Source organism: Scleropages formosus, chromosome 18 (genome assembly GCF_900964775.1).
Source record: "Scleropages formosus chromosome 18, fSclFor1.1, whole genome shotgun sequence".
In the NCBI taxonomy this organism is placed as follows: domain Eukaryota; kingdom Metazoa; phylum Chordata; class Actinopteri; order Osteoglossiformes; family Osteoglossidae; genus Scleropages; species Scleropages formosus.
The window spans coordinates 22,726,412-22,745,047 of record NC_041823.1 but is presented as its reverse complement, the minus strand read 5'-3'; the positions used below and the strand labels follow the sequence as shown (position 1 = coordinate 22,745,047).

Here is an 18,636-nt window from a genome sequence, read left to right as displayed (position 1 = left end):
GCTGGCTGGAATATTTCTCCGAACTGTATGACCTCGAGAGCACAGTGTCAGACACCGCTCTTGAAGCCATTGAACAGTTGCCACTCATGAGTGAGCTGGATGACCTGCCCACGGTGGAGGAACTCAAGAACGCCATCAACCACCTAGTTGCTGGTAAAGCTCCAGGACAGGATGGCATACCACCAGAAGTCATCAAGTGTGCTAGAGATACTCTTCTGCAACCTCTCCATGAGTTACTGTGTCAGTGCTGGGAAGAAGGTGTGGTTCCACAGGATATGCGAAATGCCACGATTGTAACTCTCTACAAGAACAAGGGAGACCGAAGTGATTGTAACAACTACCGTGGCATCTCACTCCTCAGTGTTACTGGGAAACTCTTTGCTCAAGTTGTCCTCAGAAGGCTTCAAAAAATTGCAGAGCGGATCTACCCGGAATCACAATGCGGCTTCCGTGCCGGACGATCAACCGTTGATATGATCTTCTCCTTGAGGCAGCTGCAGGAAAAGTGTAGAGAGCAAAGGAAACCCTTGTACGTCGCTTTCATTGATCTGACCAAGGCGTTTGATACCGTCAGCAGAAGTGGGCTTTTCCGGGTTCTCAGTAAAATCGGCTGTCCGCCTAAGCTACTTAAGCTGATTCAATCCTTCCATGCTGATATGCAGGGCACAGTCCGTTTTAATGGATCAACGTCTGACGCTTTTAGCATCAAAAGTGGTGTCAAGCAGGGATGCGTGCTCGCTCCAACTCTTTTTGGGATCTTCTTCGCAGTGCTGCTGAAGCAAGCTTTCGGAAATTCCACAGAGGGGGTCTACCTACATACCCGAAGTGATGGGAACCTGTTTAACCTCGCAAGGCTTAAGGCCCGGTCGAAGGTACGAAAGGTTTTCATCCGTGATATGCTGTTTGCTGATGATGCTGCTCTGGTGTCACATACACAGGAAGAGCTTCAGCGGCAAATGGATTGCTTCTCTCGCACAGTTGAGGCCTTTGGTCTCAAAATAAGCTTGGAGAAAACCAATGTTATGGGACAAAGTACCCCTCAACCTCCATCAATCTCCATCGGCAACTACACTCTTGAGGTTGTTCATGCATTCAATTACCTCGGGTCGACCATCACAGATACCATGTCACTGGAGCCTGAGCTCAATAAAAGAATAGGAAAAGCCGCCATGACTCTGTCCAGTCTCAGCAGGAGAGTGTGGATGAATGGCATGCTCTCCAGGCGTACTAAGATCAAAGTTTACTGCGCTTGCGTTCTTGGAGTTCTGCTCTACGGAAGTGAAACATGGACTTTGTATGCCCACCAGGAGAAAAGATTGAACACATTCCACCTGCGTTGTCTCAGACGCATCCTCCAGATCTCGTGGAAGGACAAAGTTACTAACAGTGACGTCCTTAATCTGGCTGGATTGCCAAGCATGCAGACCATCCTCAGGCAACGCAGGCTACGGTGGCTAGGGCACGTTCGTCGGATGGATGATGGAAGGATCCCGAAAGACATCCTGTATGGGGAACTGGCCTCTGGTGTACGACCAACCGGACGGCCTCATTTGCGCTTCAAGGATGTGTGCAAAAAGGATTTGAGAGAGCTTGACATTAATGTGAACGGCTGGGAGGAGCTGGCAACTGATCGTTGCAGCTGGAGGCGGGAACTTCATCAAGGTCTGGGACGTGGCGAACAAAAGCTGCGACTACAGGCTGAGGAGAGGCGAAGACGCAGGAAGGTCAGGCTTCAAGTGGAACATATGAACAGCACCCAGCACATCTGTTGCAACTGCGGCAAGGATTGTCATTCTCGTTTGGGCCTTCACAGTCATGGCCGGCGATGCAAACCACCGTGAAGTGGACAAAACCAAGGCGCAATTCCATGGTCTTTCTAGACTGATGGATGCCAATGATGAAATATCCATTATTTGTATTAAAAGTGTTAAGAAAATGTGCTTTATTCCTTCTGACCTAGGATACCAGTATAGGCAATCGATGTCATCACAGACATTAGCAACTTAGTTTGACCTCCTAGAGCTCATCCCACCCTCTTGAGTTTCATCATGGTATCTGAAAATAACAGAGTGCCTTGCAGAGGGCAGATTTCATGTCTGCTTACATCTTGCTTTCAGCCACTACAGTGTATCACTTCTCAAACTATTCTTTTTCCACCAGCCCTTTAACACGGGTACAAGCTACAGGTTTGCTCCATGAATTGGAATCCCATCTCTTCCCTTTCCTCCTTCATGCTTGAATTTCTCCACTTTTCTGTATCCTTTCAGTGAGTGTTCTATATCGCCCACCTTTCCCTATTCATATCTTCATGGATCACTTTAACGTGTCACCGCTGCTAGTGGCTTCATTCAGCTACTCCATCCTATATCCTTCCATCAGGTTTCAATCTGGAATTGAGGGTCTTTTATCACAGATTCATCCTTTCATTGCATCCCAAAATCCCTGTCTCCCTTTCTCTTACTTTTAGGTAGTACATTTAGATAAAACTTGCACGCAGAACTCAGAAAAAAGTATATTTAAATTTCCAGGGGAGAAAAAGATTGCAGATGACTTAGAAATATTTCATTTCACAATAGCAGAGCAGATTTTTTGTGTCATCTAATACACAATGTAACAGTCTGGATTTGGGCCAGTGTTAAATTCCTGGAAGTACAGGATGTTGATACATGAATACCTCTATGTCTTCCAGATTTGCAATGCAGAATAAAGGTTCTAATATTTTATGTCGAGAGACAAAAGTTAATGCATCACAAGTAGCTTTGCTGTTCAAGTAATAAGGCATAAAATTTGTTTACTGTTAATGTGATCTGAAGGGAAAGCAAATTTTGAACAAAGTTAATGTGCTTTTCAGTCATTTTTGTTTTGTTGTTTGGTGAAGTATGAGTTCTTGATTTTGTGATTGTAATTTTGAGAAAAGTGAGTGTAATTCCAGGAAATGGGTTTATATGAATGTGAGAAATTGTCAAATTCCAGAACCGCTCAAAGAAGAATCTGGAGAATCTGAAGGCCTTCACTGAAGCAAAACTGTTCTCGTCACTGGGCGGCTCAGAGCTTGATATTCATCAGGACTGGACTCTGTTCTCTGAGTCCACCACCAGTACAAAAACCTAAACCAAGAAAATAAATCAAAGTCAAGATCAATGGGTGGCATATAAACTGAATCATTCATGTGTTGCCTGTTAATAACAGCCTCCCTGCCAAATGTGTTCTTTACTAATATTACAGGGTTAACCATTTTTTTTATGTTTATTCACTTAGCAGATGCTTTTCTCCAAAGCAACTTACAATTAAGAATACTATGGAATGTTACTAGCTCACACACCTAACTCCCCAAGGTGACTCACACTGCTAGAGGCACTACTTACAATGGGTCACTCATCTAATACATCAGTGGAACAATCTCTTTCAGTGTTAAATCACATACTATGGGGGAACCTGAACAGCATGTCTTTAGACTGCGGGAGGAAACTGGAGCACCCGGGGAAAACCCACACAGACACAGGGAGATAATGCAAACTCCATGCAAACTCCACACAAACTGAGCAGGGATCAAACCCACACCCAGATGCTGCAAGACAGCAGCACTACTCGCTGTGCCACCACGTCACCCTTTTTTTCGTATGCACTATTTTACTGAAACTTGACCACTGGAAAAGATGACAGTACTACAACATTTTTAGAATCTTCTTAGCAGCTCTTCAACATTTAGTTTGGTTTTGCATATGTTAGGCGCAACTGTTCATGTACAATTACAAAAATACTTAAGGTGAAAACTAGCACCTATTAGAACATCAATCAGTTGCCAGTGTCCAAGACTGAAGTTGTTTCTCCAGACTAAATAAGTATAAGTCAAACAGCATAGACATAGAGCACAGAGGAAGAGAAAGACAATTCACAGGAATGTTTAAGAGATTGCATTTACCCCATGGAAAGGAAGAGCATCAACAGCATTGCAGTCAGACACGCAGTCAGGAGAGCAGGGGAGGGAACATCTATCAGGGTGAGTTCATGTGCAGCAACTAGGTGGGGTGGGATTTGACCCCCCGGAAGGAGAGCGATGTTAAATATATCCTGCAGTTCAGCATGACCTACCACCACCTGAGGAGTCACTGTCAAAGAGATTATTTTAGCGGATGACAGACATGCATTATATTTTAGAATTGTGTCAATTAAGGCAATATGGTATGAGACAACAGGAATCACTGTTCTGTCATCATTCAGAATATTATATTATTATATTGTATTATACTTTCAGAAAATGGCAAAATATTCCAGAAATCTCCAGCTGAAATTTAAAATCACATATAACACAATTTTTATTATTTAAAAATCTGAATTAAAAAAAACATACAAATATGACATGGCGGGCTTGTTTGCGCTTAATTATTAAACTGCTTCTATAAGTTGTGATTAATCTAACAAGCCTTCACACAGTACAAATGCTTAAAGTCAGCAGATGTGTGTAGCAACTCTATTCTACTATGGCTTAACAAGAAAACACCATACTGACAGCAAAAACATACTTTTTATGTTCTTGGACTTTTACAGTATTGGTAATAATGTCTTTTAGGTGTCACAAAATGTCAAACAATCAAACATTCAGCGATGAAGTTTCCTCAGAATGCAGACATTATTTATCCTATCATTTCTTTGCATCACTTATTTATCCCGGAAAACATTTGTATTTTGTCTAGCCCGTTTCAGTTTAAGCACCTTTCTCAATAATATAACAGCAGGATCGAACACACAAGCTGGAAACATATCATATATCTTCCATCATGGCAGCTGATACCGTGGCATTTTCAAATATCCTTTAACTGTCTTGTCAAGTGCCAGTAATCTCTGTTAGGTGAAACTGAAATCCAAATCTGATCTTAACCATTACAAAGTCCAAAAAAGGTTGCAGTATTGAATGAAATGTATACTATGTTTTTGTATATCTCTGTACCCTTCCATTAGCTAACTGCTCCCTCACCTGTTAGGTAGTAGTAGATTCTAATAATGGAATTGCCTCGAGAGAAGACTTCACACTGATATGTGCCCTGGTCGTCAAAATGGACAGATGGAATGGCATAGAGTCGGTCCATCCCCACAGTCACCTCCTTGAACTTTTCCACCTGCTGTGTTTTAACCTTTAAGAGACACTTCAAGGTTAAAAACATTCTACCCTGTCTACTTCTTGTTTACCTCAATACAAGTTTTTTTGATTAGCATATTTGCCTTGATAACGAATAAATTATATCTCTCCTAGAGGGGGGCGCGGTGGTGCAGTGGGTTGGACCGGGTCCTACTCTCCAGTGGGTCTGGGGTTAAAATCCTGCTTGGGGTGCCTTGCAACAGACTGGCATCCCGTCCTGCTTGTGTCCCCTCCCCCTCCAGCCCTACACCCTGTGTTTCCGGGTTAGGCTTCGGTTCCCCGTGACTCCTGCATGGGACAAGTGGTTCAGAAAGTGTGTGTGTGTGTATATCTTTCCTTTATTAAAATATGCAATTATATACTTTAAATCACACATACACACATTACCTGAACCACTTGTCCCATTTGGGGTCGCAGGGAGCCGGAGCCTAACCCGGCAACATAGGGCGTAAGGCTGGAGGGGGAGGGGACACACCCAGGACAGAAGGCCAGTCTGTCTCAAGGCACCCCAAGTGGGACTCGAACCCCAGACCCACCAGAGAATTTAACCAAAACCTCATTTATTGCCTTTTTTTAGGAAGTAGAATATTTCTAAAAGGTCACTGTTCAGCAATTAATTTTGCATATCGGTCTTTTGTATTGACATCACAACCAATATCCCATTTCTTGTGGCCTAGGACCACCACCCCTTCATAGGAATAATGTGACAATGTTCTTTTTTACCTCTTCAGCATATTTCCAGGCAACTTCCACATCACTTGCCAGGGGAAAAGGGGCATCACAACGCATCTCAACCCTTTTCTTTTCACTGACTGTTAGACTTGTGACTGCCAAAACAAAGGACTCACTCATATGTGCTGCCATTTCCTCAAGAGAACAATCGTGACTAAACCTAGCCTGCTCTACACCTTGTGGTAGCCCCAGAAAGCTGTATTAAGATACTTTTCAAGTATTGTGTATTGGATGGAAAGCGAATAAGGATATGTGTCTGAAAGTAGTATTGCAATATAGAAGCCAAGGTGGTAAAGAACACCTTGGGAGTTTCTCTATAGGGTTTCATTACCAAGCTCTTTCACAGAGCTTCTGGACTTCTGTTTGATTTACTGCACCTATTCAATGTTCTAGAAGTTACGATCTAGTATTAGTCCATGCAGGTAAGGATTTGAAAGTGAGAACAATATAGAAATGAATCATCTTAAAGATAACACAGGGTTAAATAGACAGTTGAAATGACATGACTGTAGACAGGCTTTGTGTCTCACTTGGGCAGTCAATGGGGTATTCACAGGTGTCGTACTGACATTTGATGCAGTTGTAGCCAGCACCATATGCCTGGAAACCTGAATGTGGGAGAATGGGGGGGAGGGTGGGGGGGTGTAGAGAAGTCAAAGTTCTCCAAAACACATTTATTATTTATTATTATTATCCCTTGCAGCTTTTTTGAATTGGTGCCGTACTAAAATTTATTCTCAGATTACCACTTTTCAAGCCTTTGTCTGTACAGGTAGACTTGTCACAAAAATTTCCAAAGTCTTTTTTTTTTGTGTTCAACACTCTGAATAAGTGATCTTTTTTGTACAAGTGTGAGCAATGCAAAGAGCATGAGCCGCAGGATGAGTACAAGTGTAGCGCCGCTAGTGAATTTTTTTTTTTTTTTTTTTGAAAAATGGAGGAGCTGGAGGAAGAGGAAAATTTAGGAGACTGAAGGCTCGGGGTAAAAATATGGGGAAGGTGTGTGACTTCTTAGTTCTCTGTATAATATGTAAATATGTAAATGATGGTGTGTGTTTCTTTTGTGACTGCAGCCCCTGTATGGGACTAGAAAATGCATGAAGTTGAGAGTAATCATATTTTATGAAATGGAGCATGGTAGCCAACCATACTCTTATTTTTGCTGAATTTTATAGACAACCATCATAGAAACCATTGTGAAAATAAACCCTGACAACAATGTTATTTGACTTGTAAGATACAGTAAGTAGAAAGGCATAACTGACAATGACATAATTTTTCAAGGAAGAGCCAGCATTTCTACCATTAACCACATCCGTGAGCACAACCATAAATGCATAATAAGTATACTGTATGCCATTCAAATGATAACCCACAATTTTCATATCTTTCTTTCTCAGTACTCCTTGATCCGTGACCACAGCAAAATTTCTCACCATAGTTGCAGTTGATTCATAACAAGTCCTTAAAACATGTTGAGCAGCGCAAGACATGTACAATAATTTAGCAGATCTTTTATCTCCAAGGGAATTACATTGAGTATTAACTTGTATTTAGCTGATACTTCTATCCAAGGTGACACATTGCACTTAACTCCTAGAAGCAAATTAATATGTAAACACAAATGATCATGTGTGTTTATGTATGTTGTTCTAGGGTATGGTGTGTAAGAACTTGGAAAGAGCTGAACGAGCAGAGAGAGAGACATTAAACAACAATAAGGTATTAAGAAGTAATTACGGAAGGGAAAGTGCTTCGTTATGTTGAATTTTGCCATTAATGTGTTAATTTTAATGGGATTCAGTAATAATTTTGCATAAATGACACTTTGGTGGCACTTTTTCGGCTGAGAAATGCATATATTTGCCATTGAAACTGTGGTAATTATGTTTTCAAGGTATAAGAGTTTGTGTTATGAAGGGTTATTCAGGAATGCATTCCATTTGTTACACCTGATGTTCAGTGTTTGTATTTATTTTTATTTTTTCATTGAAACTGAAGTATGCATCCAAGAAGGCTAAGGCTTGGTGAGTCCAGTGTGAGGTTTTAATTGTGTGTTTAGTTTTGAGAAAATATAATTTCAGGAGGTGCATTTAAGCAGCGAAACACTAATAAAGGAGACTAAGCACCAATGTGTTATATTTTTAATTACACCAGTTGTGATTTATTTGTGGTAAAAAATACCTGCTGCTGCAGTAAAAGTGGATTTCATTTGTTTGTTCGTTCATTCATTTATTCATTCGTTTGTTCATTCATTCATTCATATTTCCAGCCATTAATAAGGTTTAATTAACATCGTTATTATCATTTTTTTTTATTTTTCTCATTATTTTAGTCCAGAATATGTTAGTATTAAAACATAATGAAGTCGTGAGATTGGGGAGGGTTGTCGTGTAACTTCACTGAAACGGAACAGGAGAGAAATGCTGGTTAAAAAAAGACAAGAAGAATAAGCACAACTCACCACATGGGGGAAAGCATCCAGGTGCTGAAAAGAAATACAGAAAATGAACAACCACGTCAAACAACAACAACAACAACAACAATAATAATAATAATGGTAGTAATACAAAGAAAAAGAAGATATGTACATAGAGTTACGTTGGATTAAAGTGTCTGCTATGAAATTCAGCAGAGAAGATTCCTAAATGAAAAATAAATTTAGGCACTGAAGGAAGTCCATCTATGTGAAATGGAAAGGAAAAGCAAAGGAGGGATCAAGATGTGTGCATTTCACCTCTGGGCAGTTTGGAAGCTTCTGCGGTGAAATTGTCAGCAATACTTTGGAACAGGTTTTCATAGTAAATGTCTATGAGGGAAAAGTATTACTTTCAGTGGTATTCTCCAGACTCTTCGTATTGTTTCTCCTATACTCACCCATTAACTCTTTCAATTCAAACTGTGAACAATTTTCACTTTTGTCTCTGCCCCCCCCCCCACCCCCAGTAAAGTAAAATAGCAGAAAGTCAGTGGTGATAACATGATCACTTACTGTCTTTCAAGTTCCCATCAAACTTTTGCAGGTAGGGTGAGATCTCTGCATTCATGAGGTCTTTCAGCTGATTTTCATAGCCTGGCCCTGAGAATAATTTCACACAGAGAATTAGGGTAAGAGCTGTACCCTACAAGTTCTTCACTTTTTACTAAAGTTTTTAATCATATTACACATGTGAAATTGAATTCCAGTGGATCATCTAGTTTGATATGGAAGTGCAGGTATAGGTACAATACATTTAAAAGCAAGTTAAGAAAGTGAAACTGTCACCAGAAAGTTGTAGACTGAAATCCCAGAAAAGTTGGTGAAAATATAAGAGTAAAATAAATAAGGTACAAGCAGCACAAGAGTGTTTTATATGTACATAGAATAGCTCTTACCAACTCTGGCAGCTTCCAATACTTTCTGATTGTTATCGATGCTTCTTTCAGCTATTAAAACACAGTCTCGATGATTCTGTGTAAAATAGGCATCACATATTAAAGAAATATCATATGGTTCTACAAAACATGTAAAACAGCTCAAACAAAAGTCTGCAAGGGTACACAAAAGTAGAATCCATAGAGCTGAGACCCTCATCTTAACAACCGAGTCTTGAAAAATATCCAGAGTTACTACATATATTGACATATATATGGATAAAAATGTATGACATTACAGAGCTGAAGCACAGTGGCATGAGAAAAGTTTATCTGACGAAGGAGCAGCCATGATGTCACCACCAGAGAGTTCTTTGGTTACCATGTTGTTGTTGTTGTTGTCGTTGTCATGGAAGCCCCCAGAAAGTTCATTGTTGTCATTGCCCCACTCAAAGGTTCTATGGCTTTCACGTGATAATGAAAGTGTGGGTCAGTTCCATACCTCACTTTATGGTTCTTTGTCTGAAATATTAGTCAGGGCACTAGCTCTGAAATTTTATTACTTTAAAATTATTGTATATTTTTCAGGTGTCTGGTAAGTATTATGTGATGTGTCCCTGCTAAATTAAATAACGGCACCAGTCATTTCTCACCTTTCAGCAGCCATTTCTCACAGTGGTGTCCACAAGTCTTATGGCATTTTATCTACATATTTTTATTACTTAGATAGATTTACATTTATTTGAAGCTAAGGAGCAATAGCATGAGTCCGTACAATACAGATTTTCCCCTGTTTAACACCAGGAGAAGAGTAAATAAATAGCATATTAGAGTGAACAGTGCACATTATACCCACAGTGGCAGTGAGGTCAAATTGTACACATTCACAACCCTCACACTAGACAAACAGTTACAATAACAATCATAAAATACCAATTTTATAGCCTTTAAAATAAGTGAAACATAAATCCAGCTATGAAAAAAATAAATCTTCTTAAATTACAGTGTTTATAGGTATGCCCTAAAACAAAGGTTTTCTCGGAAGGCATTTGTCCCCAAGGACCTTACCTGTGACCTTCAGTAAAGTCACAGTTTAAGGGTTTCCAGGTCAGGTGGACATAATAGTTTTGTCAAAGGACCCTGCTGAAGGATGCTACAGTAATAACAGTCCTTCAAGTGGAAGACGGTTGCTTTGATCACATGAATTACCTGTTTTCTCACCAAAGCACCCCATAACAACACAGCATGACATAACATACCTGGTACCAATGGGGTCTCCTGCTGGCAGGTCCACAGGTTACAGAGAAGAGCACCTAACAATGCATGCTTATTTATCAAAATCCAAAAAAGAACCATAAATTTCTGGAATCACCTAAAAACAAGTGACCCCAACTCTAAAAAGCCTGAAGTTGAACATATAGAAGAGTCCCCTCAGCCAAATAGTCCAAAGGCTCAGCAGATTGACCCAGTCTGAGAGTACCAGGAACAGCTGGACCAGTGAAACCCCAGCTCAGGGAATCCGACTCCCTCAAACTAATAACCAAATAACCAAAAACAACAAATATCTGACCCATTGGACTAAGGCCAGGAAAGCTCAGAAACGGACTTTAGTGCTACTTTTCCCTAAATAGACAGTACACTGTAGATTGAGCTGACCACTGACTGACTGGGGGCAACCTTCACAAAGTATAGAGTCATTGAACATGGTCTGGTCATACAGACAAGCAGACCTCAGAGAAGAGGGAGGAGCAACTGTACCCCAACTGCAACACAAGACCAGTGGAAACAGAGGTGCACTTCCTAACCAGCTGAAAAAGACACAAATAAATCAGAGAGACACATCTCCCTACAATTACAAACACTGACCTCGATTTTCATAATCTCAGGGACAGCAAACTGCTGCTGTACTTATCTGGAGAAAAAAAGAGACTGTAAGCACTTTACGTATGTCTACAAAAACAGAGAGAAGAAAAGTGACTGCACTCACCTGCACACAATTGAGAGATCATTATTCCATTATTATATTATGATAATAATGATGATACTCATTATGGAGTACTGGCTAGTATTAGATATATATGTGAGTAACTAGTATCAACAGCAGTGTTACTATTGTCACTAAATTTGGATATTAGTTTTTTTTTTTACTTTCATTATCATTTTATTAATTTTAATTATTTATTATTTACCTATTTATTTCTGGGGGCGTGGTGGCGCATGGGACTTGGCCGAGTCCTTTTCTGTGGCGGGTCTGGGGTTTGAGTCCTGCTTGGGTGCCTTGCGATGGACTGACGTCCCGTCATGGGTGCGTCTCCTCCCCTTCCAGCTTTGTGCCCTGTGTTGCCAGGATGGGCTCCGGTTCGCCGCTACCCTGCTTGGGACAAGTGGTTTTAGTCAGTGTGTGTGTGTGGGGGGCGTGGTGGTGCATTGGACTTGGCCGAGGCCTGTTCTCCTATGGGTCTGGGGTTTGAGTCCTGCTTGGGGTGTCTTGCAACAGACTGGTGTACCATCCTGGGTGTGTCCCCTCCCTCTTCAGCCTTGTGCCCTGTGTTTCCAGGTTAGGCTCTGGCTCGCCATGACCCCGCTCAGGATAAGTGGTTTCAGACAGTGTGTGTATGTCTCTATTTCTGATATAAATTGAAATTGAGAGAGAGAAAGACTTCATTTGATGGCTCCGCTGGTTTGACTGGGCTTCTTCAGCTCAGAAAGAAGCACCATAAATCCTCTCACACTCAGTCTCTCCTTGGTCACTCAATGGACATGCCCTAGTGTTCAACATTTCCTTTGCTTCATTAGATGAAGCTAGTCTTACACTGTTGCAGTGTAAAATGCAAAAATGTTATATGTGCCAGTTGACATGTAGACCAAGAAAACATTATTTAAATGTCATCACTGTTGACATTTTTAAACTTGGTGTCTCCAGAACTCAGTAGGTTGTATTTCCTCATTTATCTGACACTTTTCTTCAAAGCAACTTACAAAATTGGTCTTTCTGTAACAATTAACCCAATTGTAGATGGATAACTTTATTGGAACAATTTAGAGTAAGTAGCTTTCTCAAAGATACTGAAATGGGGGGGTGGGGGAATTAACATCTGTTACATTCAGATCCAAATGTAGCAGCACTATTACTCAGATGCCCCTGGGTTTAAATGCTTATGCATATTTCAGTTTTTCCATTTACTTTAAAATATCTACAAAGAAAATGTTTTCACTCTGTCAATTAGAGTTAGAGCATATGAGTTTATAATAAAAACACTGACTGGAAAATTATGTGTAAGTATAATTTGTGATCCAGCGAACATTTATAACTTTCAAAGCTTTGAATACTTTTTGTGCAGCAGTGTTTATGTATAAATATGTGATTTGGATTGAATCCGTAATGAATGCTTGAGAACTACAACAGTGAAACACTGAACAGTATCACAAGCTGTGAAGATGCTGGGAGACATCTTTCAGTTTGCTAAGATTTTCCAAAAAAAATGTAAAGTAAGATTTATTAAGAATGTTAGTACAAAACTGTATTATTTCCTCAGATCATATGACCAATACCAATTTAAAATGTGAGTGCTCTGATCGGGTATTTACTATTGTGAACAAGACCACAGTATGCAAATGTTTACTCTTTGGAAGTCATCAGACATGTGACTGGGACACTTGAATGCTACGTGCACTTTTTGAATTATGAGTAGAATGAGAGAAAGCAAAGTCTTCAGCTATAATTATCTATGATTTAATGTAATAACATTTTTCCAAAATGCAATTTTTTTAAGCATATAATTTCTTATAATTTAAAGGCACTGAATGAAAACATTTCACCAATGACAGTATTTTTGTGACTAGTGATCCTTTAGAGTCAATTTTGTTTTTTTTTTTTCTTTTTTTGGAGTTTCAATGGTGAGGCATAAAACGATTCAACAAATGGTACAATTGATGATCTCCAGAATTGTATCATGTGTTGTGCATTTCACACTTCTCCAAGGACACATACACACATTTGCACAGGATGTACAGCTGCGCTAATGATAATGTTCCAGTGTGTCTCATGTATGCGCTCTGTGCTTGCATGACAGCCTTTCAATGTTCCATCTGTGGTATGAAAGTTTGATTCTAAAGCTTTACTATGCCTTTATGCTTATGTATTACCATGTCTAACTAGTGAAACGGCCTATGCAAGAAAGCACCACATTCCAGGCAGCAGTCTGGTGCTAGTCTGTCCCTTTCTGTGTCAGCCTGTTCCTATAACATATCGGGAGGAATACAGATTTACGTAGTTCCCGTGAGACTGTGTGTAATGAGAATGATAACACCGGCAACGCTTGGGAGTGTTTTCATCAAAGGACGGGAGATTGGGGGGGCACCTTGACATGTCTGGGATGATGAAACAAAACATGTATCTCACCATGCTTGCTAAGAACCGCCCTAGAATATGTATAAATATCTGCTTGCTTAACTGCTGGTGTGTGACTCTCTCTAGGAGGCTCACCTATGTGCTCGCATGAATAAATTAACTTTTCTGCAATCTGACTGTCTTGTTGAACTGAGTCTTTCAATACAGCCTGAAACTAACTTTTCTTCCTGTACCCAAAACATGATATATCTAAGGTCTTTTAGCATCAGATCCCCATGTTTGCAGAAAATTACCAAATTCGGATGTGCTTTGTATCCCGTAGCTCTCTATGTACAGTTTCACAGTAAAATATGTAAGAATGGAAAAATGCAAACAATATAAAAGAATAATACAAGTAAAATGAAGACTACTTAATATGCAAGTGTAAATAAAGAAATGAGCACACTGACATTCTAAATATATTTTTTCACATTCTGCAAAATAACAGTTGTAAAGGTTAAATAAAGCACATATCCAATTTTAAAATAATCTTCTTCAACTCAAAAATCTGGTTCTTTCATGTAAAATCCAAATTTCCACATTCATTGCATTGTGTTGTTTCCTGGGGTTCAGCGTCTTCGTGTCTAGTCACATTCTTCACAATCTGTAAAAGATTACTAATGGAGACTTGAACCAGTCACATCAAATTGCACCACAGTAAGGATAGATAAATGATGTGAAAAGAGAAAAAATCCTGTTCTGTAGATTAATGTGACACAGAACTTCAAATATATGGCATCCTTTACAGCCTTAGAATGAATACTTTATTATTGATATGCAGTAGTAGTGAAATACACTAAAACTCACCAAACTGTCAGAATGAAGATCTTCATTTTGTCAGTTAAAATTTTCATAAATGTTAATATTTTCATAGGTATTATCGTAAGTCTCAAACTTGGAGTTCTGTGGAACAGCAGAACCATTTTTAGGCATTCAGTAAAACAGGCATATTTTCTGCCTGTGTGATTACAAGATGCTGGACAATAAAGGATAAAGATACTGTAAGACATGGGGAGGGAGATGAACAGCTTACTTGTGAGACTGAAGTTCCACCATTTTCTGCTTCTGGTGTTCTTGATGTTTTTCTGAAAGAATGAAAAACACCACTGACAAACACAATTTCCATGATGAACGACAATATGCAAGCTACGATGGGATGCTTACTTACCTCTTGATGTAAATGATGAATGCCAGAATTTGAATAACCACCAAGGGACCGATTACAAAAAGACCTAAAAGTGGTTTGGACTTATCTAGAAAGTAAGAACGATGTTAAAGGTTTAATGAGAGTGTTTCAAAGACAAAATACATTTGAACACTATGATGTGAACATTTTATACATTATTAACTCTTGCTATTTAGAGGAGCATGTACCATAGTGGTTAACACAAAACAAGAAAACACAGAATAACGCAAAAGAAGAAAAAAGCTCTGAGACACAAACTCTCAAAATAACTTGACAAGAACTGAGAACAGACAGGTCCTCCTGGGTCAGGAACTTCTCCAGTGGAACCCTAAAACTGACTGAAAAAGACATCTTCATTCAAGAATTCAAATTCAACTATAAATGCAGAGCAAAAAGATTGCCTTGCATACTAGATTGTATTAATTTCCAGAGGTATCACAGCAGTTGATCCGACAAGCTGTCATACCAGCTGTCAGAAGAAAGATTCCACTTAACAACTTCCCATTAACAAGATCTCAACCATGCACTTCATATGGACAGAAGTATAATATTACCTGATGAGGGGCCCATGATTATAATCCCTTTCTTTGGCTACATTAGAGAGTACTACATTAACAAAGCAAAACAAGTACTGAATGACGCTACCACCTATGTCACACTGAATGCGGATTCAATATCAAAACTAAGAGTAGCTGGAGATCAGTTGGATGCTTACAAAACTATTGGACTTGGGGCAGCTTTCGAAACAGAAAGGTGGGAGATGAGGGCTAATGACACAAACATTGCACAGTTTTAGGGCGAAAATCCATGAGGAAGGTGTCCCTGGCTGATTGTATAATTTCCCTGACCTTCCACATAAAATCTGGAATTATTTAGGTTCCTCTGACATCTAGTTTCAGATTCCAGTTTTTGTCAAAACTGAAAAGCATATTGAAAATGCATACTGAAGGTCTGTTCACAGCATGATGAAAAGGACAAGATAAAAGTTTCATTCAATGCCATCCCTTTTCACATCGATCAGCCAATGGTTTGCCAAAAATACCATTTCAGCACTTCTGGGAAGGGACAGAGCCACACAGAACCAGGGCATAATGTCTCACAATGCATTTCTCTTTCAACAGCCAGACATCTCAAAGTGAAAATTTGAACTGAAGAAAGTATTTCACATGCAGTGGACAAGTACCTTAAAAATTGCTGCCTTGTCCTTGATGTTTGTGCAAAACATGGCATCGAAGAACACTTGAAATCATTAGTCTATAGAAAAGCAACAAACAACAAACACTGTTGCTCAGTTACAATACTTTCCATTCCACCTGCCTCAAGAAGAGCTGTATCGGGGCCCAGCTCAACCGCACCATGAAATACTGCATGAACGCCCTTCGTAGAGCTGAGAAGAAACACTTGTATGTACTCAGACTAAACAGGTACCCACGCATCTTTGTCAGAAGATGCATCCATGGTAGACATCCCTAAGCCGAGGACACACCAGTACACACGTGGATTACATGTCCTTACATCAAGAAGGTATCCAAGATTACATCCCAGCTACTTCTACATATGGCATACAGTTGGCTCACAAACCCGATGATGTGCTGTGGACAGCATTCTTAACCCAGCAACAAAACTTTGCTGATCTCAACAAGAGGAGAGGTACCTCCAAAATACTGTAGCACTGTACTCTGGGTTCGGATGGGCAAAGAAGAACTCACAGACAGCGTTCATTGTGAACATGTGTTGAAACACTGGCACGCAAAGAAATAATGCTCTTGATCTGAGAACCCTTTTTCCTCAAGAACATACACTTCAAACCAGCCTGTGTAACACTCCTCAGGCTTTCTTCCTTCCCCACTGGCAAACACAGTCACCCCCTTATAGCCCCCGTAAGTTCCCCCTGTGGTTGAACACTTAATTCAGTTTTTCCCAGAGTTCAACTATGTACAATAGACCATTTTTCCCGCCCAAATCCCCCGGTAATGCGGGTTGATACAATTCTGTGTGACAACTGTGAATGTCACTACCTGGGACTGACTGACAGAAAAACGTCAACATGGGTACAATGGCAACATCAGCTGGCAGTGACAAAATATGGCATACTGTCACTTATATCAGCACATGAAAAACCAGGCATACTTTCAGTCTGGAGACGATGAAGATTCTGGCAAGATTCAGCTACAGACAAGGTAAAAAGCTTCTAAAAGCCTGGTTTTAACTACCAAACATGATTTTTCAATGTGTGGATGTAGATTCAACTCACTGTCCAGTGGTAAAAAACACACACCACAGGATCCCTGCTGGAGCCTCCTGCGCTGAAAATGATACCTCATGTGACATTTCAACGTTCACGACCAAACCATTTGACCTGACATCTCACAATGGTGGTGACAGATGAGACATGAATATCTTTCTGTATGATGAAGGTTATGTCAGCAATAATGAATAGAAAGACAAAGATAAGTAAAATGTATGTGCTTTACTTACACACAACATTTACAGACACAGCTGTAGAATTTGCAGTGCCATATTTATTTTTTGCTTCACAGTAGTACTCTCCACTGTCCAGAGGTCTGATATCTATAATGATGTAATTCTGCGCTGTCCCCCTGAGTGAGAGTTCAGTTCCATTCTTCTTAAACCAGGTGTATATGTCCACTGGTGGGTTGGCTTTGCTGTTGCAGGCCAGAGTCACTGAACTGCCCTCCACTATGTCTCCAGAAGGACTGACTGATACTGAAATATTCTTTGGGGAATCTGAAAGAGACAATTTCAGCTGAAAAACTATTTCACAGGCAGTGGAATGTTAACTTGAAGCAATTAGAAATAATATATTTTAAGAAGGAATTGATAGTAACTGACAGCTGTAGTTATGATACTCTTCCACTTGCCAATATAATACACTGACCAGATCCTAGTGATGCCCATTTAGGAAAAGCAATGTTACATTTTAGAATATTTAAATTCGATTTTTTTGTTGCAACAGTAGATTCTTTACAATCAAATATACACCACAACAATAAAAATAACTGAATTAATAATTATGAGGGTTCGAGCCCTGCTTGGGGTGCCTTGCGACAGACTGGCATTCCGCCAAAGATGTGTCCCCTCCCACCTCCACCCTCCATTGCCAGGTAGGCTCCAGCTTGTTGCCACCCTGCTCGGGACAAGCTGTTGTAGACATTGGTTGGTTGGTTAGATTAAACAACTTGAACTTGATAATACAAGATAATACATGTTTCACATATGTCGTTGATCTCCTCATAAGGTGTTTCTCTTAAGTGAGATTTTTTTAGCTCATTATTAGAGTTTTAGACACTATTAATCTTGAGAACTAACCTTGAGAACTAATAATTAGGTATTTTGTCACTTACACTGAACATTTACAGTATATAATGTGGAAGTTCCAGTTCCCTGTCCATTTGTTGCAACACAATAGTACTGTCCACTGTCCTCAGAGGTGATGTTAGTGATATAATAACCCTTCCGTGATCCTCTCTGTGAGATTTCAGCTCCGTTCCTCTTAAACCAGATGTATGTGTCCACTGGTGGGTTGGCTTTGCTGTTGCAGGTCAGAGTCACTGAATTGCCCTCTACTATGTTTCCAGAGGGACTGACTGATACTGAAGTGTTCTTTGGGGAATCTGAAAGAGAATATTTCAGTTTGAATTTTTTTGCAACACTAGATTTTTTGCAGTTGCAACATTGGATCACTGCAACATTAGGACATAACATTAAAAGCAACATGTTAGGAGTACATCCACATCCAGAACTCAAGAACAAAAACTACACTCTCCAAAGAGAACTCTGGAATTCCTATAAAAAGTCAATTTTTCTAACAAAAGA

General features: G+C 39.8%; 1 protein-coding gene and 1 long non-coding RNA gene across 2 annotated transcripts; both read right to left on the bottom strand.

Annotated features, from left to right (window-relative positions):
* Positions 1–3,010: 3,010 nt before the first annotated feature.
* spaca6 (sperm acrosome associated 6) lies at positions 3,011–9,890 on the bottom strand. The gene is made up of 11 exons (XM_029260100.1): positions 9,877–9,890; positions 9,606–9,687; positions 9,245–9,320; positions 8,862–8,948; positions 8,607–8,678; positions 8,334–8,357; positions 6,400–6,477; positions 5,861–5,894; positions 4,976–5,175; positions 3,923–4,109; positions 3,011–3,107 (listed from the first exon to the last, which is right to left on the bottom strand). Exons 1-11 carry the CDS (start codon positions 9,888–9,890, stop codon positions 3,011–3,013), a joined length of 951 nt encoding a protein of 316 aa, XP_029115933.1.
* A 4,284-nt stretch (positions 9,891–14,174) lies between these two features.
* On the bottom strand, positions 14,175–14,856 carry LOC108930322 (uncharacterized). The gene is made up of 4 exons (XR_001965834.1): positions 14,782–14,856; positions 14,647–14,698; positions 14,421–14,516; positions 14,175–14,217 (listed from the first exon to the last, which is right to left on the bottom strand). It is a non-coding gene; the product is annotated as an uncharacterized LOC108930322 (long non-coding RNA).
* Between the last annotated feature and the right edge of the window lie 3,780 nt (positions 14,857–18,636).

Bases quoted from the DNA above. Each gene is read 5' to 3' on its own strand.
- spaca6 (XM_029260100.1), bottom strand. The intron at 8,679-8,861 runs GTAAGTGATCAT...TTTCCCTCATAG, and splicing joins TGATGGGAACTTGAAAGACA to ACATTTACTATGAAAACCTG. The intron at 3,108-3,922 runs GTAAATGCAATC...TTCTTGGTTTAG, and splicing joins ATGCTCTTCCTTTCCATGGG to GTTTTTGTACTGGTGGTGGA.